The sequence below is a fragment of the Prenolepis imparis genome, unplaced genomic scaffold (genome assembly GCF_030444845.1).
Source record: "Prenolepis imparis isolate NDT839.2.m4 unplaced genomic scaffold, iyPreImpa1.0 SCAF_3, whole genome shotgun sequence".
Taxonomy (NCBI): domain Eukaryota; kingdom Metazoa; phylum Arthropoda; class Insecta; order Hymenoptera; family Formicidae; genus Prenolepis; species Prenolepis imparis.
Window position 1 is genome coordinate 6,036,829 of NW_028141161.1, and position 8,750 is coordinate 6,045,578.

General features: G+C 29.2%; 1 protein-coding gene across 1 annotated transcript; it reads right to left on the minus strand.

Moving 5' to 3' along the window:
• Positions 1-20: 20 nt before the first annotated feature.
• LOC145933512 (ETS-related transcription factor Elf-5) lies at positions 21-7,948 on the minus strand. The gene is made up of 8 exons (XM_083033265.1): positions 7,589-7,948; positions 5,941-5,994; positions 5,171-5,303; positions 4,022-4,279; positions 1,513-1,587; positions 1,303-1,383; positions 1,021-1,216; positions 21-769 (listed from the first exon to the last, which is right to left on the minus strand). The coding sequence occupies exons 1-8, from the start codon at positions 7,616-7,618 to the stop codon at positions 658-660; spliced, it is 939 nt and encodes a 312-aa protein (XP_082889391.1). The 5' UTR covers positions 7,619-7,948; the 3' UTR covers positions 21-657.
• Positions 7,949-8,750: the final 802 nt, after the last annotated feature.

The following is an 8,750-nucleotide window of genomic DNA, read 5'->3' on the forward strand; positions in this document are numbered from 1 at the left end:
TGTTTTTTTTATTATATAAATAAAAAATATATACTAGTTATATAACAATTAAGCATTACAATATAACAAAAAAATTGTCTCTACGTTTTTATAAAAGGTTCGTTTCTTCGTGATTTTATTTATGCAATTATTTATTTATCTTCTTTAATAGTAATTTTTTCTTCTTAAATAGTATTCCTTGCACGTTCTTTAATTCTTAAACTCAATGCGATCACAATAGAGTTTTGTTAACATTGAAAATATAAGGATATGACAAGGAACACTAAAGATAACTAGGAAAACAGAATCTCTTTTCCTTCACATTTTATCTCTTTTTTTTTTGTTGATACGAAGTATTTATTTTATATTATGTTTTTATGTTGTGAAAAAATATGGAAGCATATTTATAGCACTATACTTAAAGAAGCATATATAAAAAACATATATGTATACTATATATAATATATATAACATATTATTGACTGGTTCATTTTTGAGTATGGAAGCTATTAATAAATAGTCTTCTGGTTAATAAAATCAAGTGCGATTATCTTTAACATTTCGAGAACATCACGTGCGGGATATTCACGACTTTACATGTTATTATTTTCGCACGTCATATTATATATAATATATACATTCCATTGTATTATAAACTCGTTCTTAACGATGTCGATTTCAATTTCGGAAATTCGGATTATCCGTTTGCCAACCTTTTGCATTTGGTCCAAATTGATACACCAATCTTCGACCAAGCACTGGTTGAAATATCTTGCTTTTGTAATAGTATCTATAATTAATATAATATAATTAATTCTTATTTAATATAATTAATTTATAAGAATATAATTAAAAATGATTTAAGAGAATTATAATTATAAGAATATAATTAATATTCTTAAATAATTTTTAATTATATTCTTATAGATTAATTATATTAATTAAGAATTAATTATATTCTTATAATTAATATAATTAACCTATAAGAATATAATTAAAAATTATTTTCTAACATATAATCCAAAAATATTACTCTGTTACCTCATGGCTCTACTAAGTTTTTCATAAGTCATGTTTGTATTTCCTTTCCGTGAACCCCATCGTTTTGCTACCTCGTCACTTTTTACAAAGCGAAATTTAGCTTGCGAATAGTCCTCCCAACAGATTAAACTGGGACATGTTTCTCTACTACGTAGTAAATCTCTAATAAATTCCCACAGTTTTCCTTGGGTGGCAGCTATATAAGAGTAATTAAATCGATATATAATACATGCGTATTTTCGGATTATATAAAAAAAATATATATTTTGTACGATACTTTACGATTCTTTTTGAGCTTCAATACCCTCGGTCTGCCAGGTAATCTTTTCGTTTTGATTTCGACGCTATTATCCGATTCTGCATCTGCAAAAAAAAAAAGGACGAAAATGTTGGTAGGCCGAAAAAAGTAATGTGTGTGGAAATCGAATACAAATACAAATCAGTATTTGTACAAATTTTCAAATAATTGTAGAAATTTTCTTAATTATTTACCAGATATGTTGCTTGAAATAACTGGTGTATACTCATCCTCTTGTATTGGAATAGTACAAGAATCGAATGATGGTCCTGCTTAAACAAATCGATATCTTTAAGTTTATAATACATTCGACATTTGTTTTTTTTTGTGTTATTATATTTATTATTATATCTATTATTATTTATCTATATCTATTTGTGTTATTATATCTATTATTATCTCATGTAGACTTTATACTCTGAAGTTTTCAGTCGTGATGCATGATTATCAAAATATATTTGATAATCATGCGTCAAAATATATTTGATGTATCATACAAAGTTACAAGTCGACTCTATATTCGTCAAAGGTGTCTACTTCTTGGAAAAACCGGGAGACAGGAATTTTTTTTATCTTGAAAAATCCGGAAATTCTCTTGAAATTTTATTGAGCCTTAAGGAATTTTTTCCAAAAATTGTGTCCTTAATAATTTTACTTTTACTTAGCATTTAACAAACATATGTTTAACATATCTTTGCAATATTTAAATTTTTATTAAAGTCTTAATGTGATTTTATTGGGAGATGGATCACATGGCTCGATGCCGAATGCGTGATAGACGGTGGAAAGGTGTGGACGAAAGAAAAGTGAATTAGGGAAGATAAGTATAGTGAGAAGTGCAAGAAGGCAATAATTGATGCGGAAGTAGGAGGAGACAAGGAGTGAAAGGAGTGGAAGAAGCGCAGAGTAAAAGGGGAGAGGATTGAGAGAGAGAAAGGAAAGAAAGAGATAGAAAAGAAGTGAGATTAGTAATGGAGTGGGTGGAGGAGCTGATAAAAAATTTAGAAGAATAAGAAGAGAGAGAGTTGAGGCTAGTGAAGGTGATGAGAAGCGAGGTAGAAGGAAAAACATTGGAGGTAGAGGTAGAGGAGAGGAGTATCAGGATTTCGACCAGAGGGGAAAGGAAAGAAGGCAAAGAGAAGAGAAGAAGATGAAATCGGAAAAGAAGGTGTTGCTGATGGAGATGGAGAACGAAGAAGGTAAAAACAAGCTGATAGAGAAGGGAGGAAATAATAAAGAGAAGATGGGAAGTGAGAGTGGACGAAGACTTGACAACGGAAGAGATAAATAAGTTGAGATGGAGAATAGTGGAGAAAGCAAGAATGGAGAGAAGAAAAGGAAGGAGCGTGATATTAGATAACAGGAAGATCTGGATAGATGAAAAAGAATGGAAATGGGACAAGGGGGGAAAAGGAGACATGATGGGAGAAGAAACCAAAGTAGGGCTAGATAAGGAGGAAGGAGAGGTAATACGAGGAAAAGGTAGAGAAAAAGAAGAAAGAGGAAGAAAGGCAGTTAAAGAGGAAAAGGAAGACGGAGGAAGAAGAGGAGATGGGAACCTGTATAAAGTTAGCATCCTATTTTTTGAAATTTTAAAGTTCTAAAAGTTGTTCCAGGTTGTTCTAGACTTGTTCTAAATTGTTAATTGAGATGGGAAGAAAAGGGGTGATAGAAGGGGGTGATAGGGGGGAAGAAAAGAGATAAAAGGGAAGGGTTCTAGATGTTAGATCGTTTATGGCCAGGTTGAGGAAAGTTAAGTAACGAAGTCTTGTAAAGGCCTGGTTCATACACAATAGTGATATAATGCCACAATAGTGATATAATGATATAGTGACATAATGATTTAAGCCATAAGCCTTAAGAAATTGATTAATCACAGTTGAGTATTCTCCTTATACTTGATTGTGATTGGTCAATTTCTTAAGGGCTCAGGGCTTAAATTACCTATTGTGAAGCCGGCTTAAAGGTTCGGGTACATTCCTTTAAAAGCGCCTTTGTAACCTTGAAGGGATCAAATAAACGATTATGGCCTACATCGTACGTCTTTTGATACGCGAACCGAAAGTAGTGCACACCAAACGTTTAATTCGACTGCGTTACATCAAACCTATCAAGTTTGTACAAAGTATGAATAAAATTTAAATAAATAAGTATAATAATGATGAAATAGTGAGAAATGAAACAAACTGCTGACTAATGAAAATAGATCCTTTTGATGCACAAGTATTTACAACGCTACACATATGCTTAATACGCGTATTATTTTGATACGATATGCCTTCCTTGATGCGTATCATGTCATCGTTTACACCATTGAGACCAAAGACATTTAGAACATATTTGATACGCATATCAAACGGTCGGTGTAAACTAAGAGTATCTATCTATATGTGATTTTATTGACGATCTCTTCTTAATGTCAAAAATCTTACGTAAATTTCATAGAAAATCGTTCAATTTTAAAAATAATATTTAAATAAATTGAATTACTCCTTAAGACATTTATAATAAATTATTTTTATTTTAAAAGCTGCATCTATAAATTTTTTTCATTTTACTTGAAATTTTGAACGAAAAAAAAACTGAAACATCAGAGCTTTTTTTACAAGATTTGAATAGACATCCTGAAGAATCTCGTTCAATTAAATTCGGAATTTTTTCTAAAGGAATCTCTACATAAACATATTCAAACAATTCACGTACGTATATTCGATATGCGTTGTGAGTTAAGAAGATCGTACAATTGGTTCCCGTATAGCGGTTCATGATTAATAAAATCTTGTCGTGTAAAATTCACAAGTTCCTTCCCCGACACAGCAAGGCTATGAAAAGAACTATATGGTTGACCTATACACGATGCGGCTGACATGAGCCAATTTATTGTTTCTTCTTGACTCCAGTTTCTAATAGGTTTGTCTGACCATCCAGTGCCATTGATCTCCTTATTGTATGTCTCCTCACCTATAATTCATTCAAACATTTTTAAAATCAGATCCTGTGTCGGCGTGTATTGTTTTCAAAGATTCAATCGAACACGATTAAATATGCTAAAATTAAGTGCGCTTTTCCATAAATCAATGCAATACGTCAATGTTAAACAGTCCCGGGAAACCCCCTTCAATTATCGCTGATACAATCGGTAATTCCAGACCCAGTGAAAAGCTGTTGCGAAAGAGCCTTTGTAAACGCATAAGCGATATAAGAAAAAAAAAATCGTGTTTTTTTATGCTAATTGGGTCCTCTCATTATTTTGTGCTTAAAAAGTATTGATGCAAGAGCATCGAAAAATAAATATTTTACAAAAGATTATTTTATTTATATTTTATAATTTTATAAGATAATAAAATATTTTATTTAATATTTTATTTAGTATGAGATATCTTATTTTATGTAAAATTACGTAAAATTAAATAAATTATAAAATATATCGTAAACTATTTATTTTTCGGCTATCTTATATCTTTATAACTTTTTATGCCAAATGTTGCGAGGAATCGATTTATGTAAAAAAAAATCAAGGTAGTTCCATCTAAAAAACTAGGTTGATTTTCAAATGATTGAAAAATGATGTTATTGTTAGTTAAAATTCAAGATTATCAACTTCTTTGCCTCCTAAAACCAAATAACTTTTGTTCGAAACATTGTTTTCTAAAAAGCGATATTTGTTAATATATACTTTATATATTAAGTATATTTTCTTTTTAATGGGACACTCATTTTAAGGGTTTTTTTAATATGACCATATTATGCGACACAAAAATTTTATTGATTAACAACAGAATAGTATAAGATTACATTACGCGGTTTACCCCATACATTCATTTAAAATGAAAAAAAAAATATGTGCATTACCAATAAAACATTTCTTCCTAGCTGATTCATAACCGCGGCTTGCTAAAAATGTATGCTTAGGAACCGCGGAATCCATGTCCAGGAGTGAATGATTATTTTCATCTTCGTTTAAATTAGTCAATAACCGATACATCTGCAATCATAGAGATAAAACTAAAGTTTCGGAAATAGCATATATTGGATAAGAGAAACAGGAAAAAACTTTTATACACGCAATACATATATATTTGATCGATGACAGACATTTCTTACAATTAGACAAAAGTTTGCAATTAAATTACTAAATATTTGTTAATATAAATTTATAATTAATATAAATTTAAAGAGTTTGTTTAATAATCTTAATAAAGGTGTTACGAATTACATAAAAATTGAATCGAAACTTAAATCGAAACTCTTATGGATTCTATGCAACTTAAAAAAAATTCAGGTAGCAGACGTACGTCATATTGACGTCGAATTACGTCAGTTTGCTACTTAGGAACGAATCTAAAATTTGTCGACTCATATTTTGCAATATACACGGAAAAAAAATGTAATGTATTACATACAAATATGTAAAATTACATAAATAATAAGTGTAAAATATATACATTTGTATTATTTATCGTGTAATTTTACACTTATTATTTATGTAATTTTACATATTTTTATGTAATACATTACATTTTTTTTACAGTGTATATTACACATTTAAAAAAATATATAAATTCTATATTAATATTTTTTGAGAATTTTTCAGCTTATACTTAATATTATATTATAACTACCTGTGTTGCGTCCGATGCAACATTTTGCGCGCGTCTAACCTCCCCCTCAAATACCTATAATAAAAAAATTGAACTTCTGAATTAAAAAAGAACATTTACTTGTTGCAAATAAATATATTTTTTTCACAAATTTTTTTCAAAAAATTTCTTTCATTTTTTGCTTCCTCGTAGAGAAAGCTTTGTTTTCGTGAAAAAAATTTTTTTTAGATTTCTATGCCAATGTGTTTAGAATATTTTAAAAAATGTGGAAAAATCACATTTTTTTTTTAAATGTCCGTACGTGTGTATGTATCCACATTCGGAAAATTAAAACATTTATAACTCAAGAACTGTTTGAGTACTCTAATTTGGCATATAAGTAAAGTAGAGTACAACACTTTAATTTATATCATTTTTATAAAAATTCATACAATGTTTTAGATTTTAATGCAATTTTAATTTTTCAAAAAATGTCTGTGGTTGCTTTAACTTTCGTAAATTTTGATCGGAGTAAAAGTTTTTACATGAATAGAGTATCATTAAAGGAGTTTTTACATGAATAGAGTATCATTAAAGGATGAATAGTATTAAATTTGGCGAGGATCGGTGAAAGGGTTCATTTTTTAATGAAATTTTGAATTTTTTGAGAAATGTGCACTTTTTAATTTTTACAAATTTTGAGATACCGAGCTAAATTTTACATGAATAGATGAGTATCATTAAAATATTATTGATATTGAATTTAGTAAGAATTGATAAAAGGACTTATTTTTTATAATTTTGCATTTTTGTAAATTTTTAAAGTTTTAAGATATTTTATGCAAAAAGAAACTATGCAAATTTTAGAAATTTGCACATTGCTTCCTCACCATTTTATTTCATAAAGGAAGCTAAAATTGAAAAACCAACTTGCTCATAGAAGATTTATTAGGAACTCTGTATGTAAATGAATGATAAGAGTGTCTAAACTTAAATTGTGTGTATGTGTGTGTGTGTGTGTGTGTGAGTTTAATTTGATTTTTGAGCGCACTCGAAATTTTCAAGAAATGAATGTTTGAGAAAAAGAGACTGGCTTATATTCTGGATCTTTTTTTATCGATAAAAGCGCTTTTAAGCATATAGTTTCTGTTACTACTTAAAAGCGCTTTTATCGATAGAAGAAGATCCAGAATATGGGCTTATGACAAAATCGAGCGATCTCACAGAGATATATTACTATAAACATATACAGGATGTCGCAGACCTACCTTATAACCTGTTAATGGTAGATTCCTGGGATCATTTGGAGATGATTTTTCCTCAGCAAAATATTGAGGGGAGGTCATCATTTTTTGCTAATTTTTGTCATCCTGTATCTTTGTAACTAAGCCTTAAATTAAAATTCTATTAAAGTAAACTCTACCTGAAATTAACTGAAGAATGTGATTTTATTAACATTTTATTTTCACAAGGCTTAGTTCGCGAAAATCCCTTTATTTTCAATCGCTTATTATAACTCGAAAGTTATTGGTGCCTCGACATTTTCGCTGAGGAAAAATCGTCCCCAAATAATCCCAGGAATCTGCCATTAACAGATTATACGGTAGGTCTGGGACACCCTGTATATTATTCTCGATACACGAATTACACAAGTGTACATTAACATTTCTCATTTAAATAATAAACTTACCTCCGCCAGATCATTTATAAATAAATCCATTTTTTGTAACAAATATTACAACACTTCCACTTCGATCTTATCATGTAACGATATCAGTGTATATTCTACAAGAACACGAAAGAAGAATGAAAAGAACGCGATCCGTATTAATCGTCACTCATTTGTGTAATATGAAAATCGTATATATAAAAATAAATAAGAATACATAAGAATAAATTAAGTGCGAGATAATTCACGAAAATATTATCGCGCAACAATTTTGCTCCGAGATTTTTCGAAACTAATAAAATACGAGATATGACGTGTATCTCTGACGAGCAGCATCAAACATTCAGCGCGACTGAATGTCTCCGAAGCTACTAAATACACGAGGTCTTCACTCAGTGAAGAAAAAGCATGCGGCGAGGCAACCCCCGCAGCGCGGAGGCGCGGAGCAGGTTTCAACGCGGGGATTTCCCGCTCAACCGCGACGGCCAATCACCGCCGATCGCGCGTCGAACTGCGATAGCTGCTGACGCAACGATAACTTACGCGTTTCATTGGCGTCGATATTGTATATTTTCGAGCGAACCATCACGTTAATATTTATTTTTAAATTTCAACCACGACACAATCACCACTATATATTCATTTTATACCACTATATCATCATTAGTAGCTGCAACATGCTTTTTTTTTACAAATCAGGGATGTGCAAAATGGGTGTCTGAACCCATTTAAAATAGAAAATACAAAATAAAAAATAAATAAATAAAATAGTTGGAAATTTTCCATTTGAAAATGCAAAATGCGAAATGCTTTTAAGACACTCATTTAAAATAGAAAATGAAAAATAGGCTTTTTTTAAATAAAAATGGTTTTTTCAAATATTTACATTTATATATGTATATATATATATATATATATATATATATTATATATATTATATATATATATATATTTAAATTCTTATTTTTTATTTATTTCTTACAATTATTACTTATTATATTTTAAATTCTTATTTTTTTATTAAATTTTTATAAACTTTTTGTATAAGCTTTCTTTATAAACTTTCTTTTATAAACTCTTTAACTTGTATAAGCTTTACATAAACTTTATATATTTTTAACATAAATTAAAAATATTTTTAATATAAAAAAAATAAAAAATTACATAAATATATTTACATGTA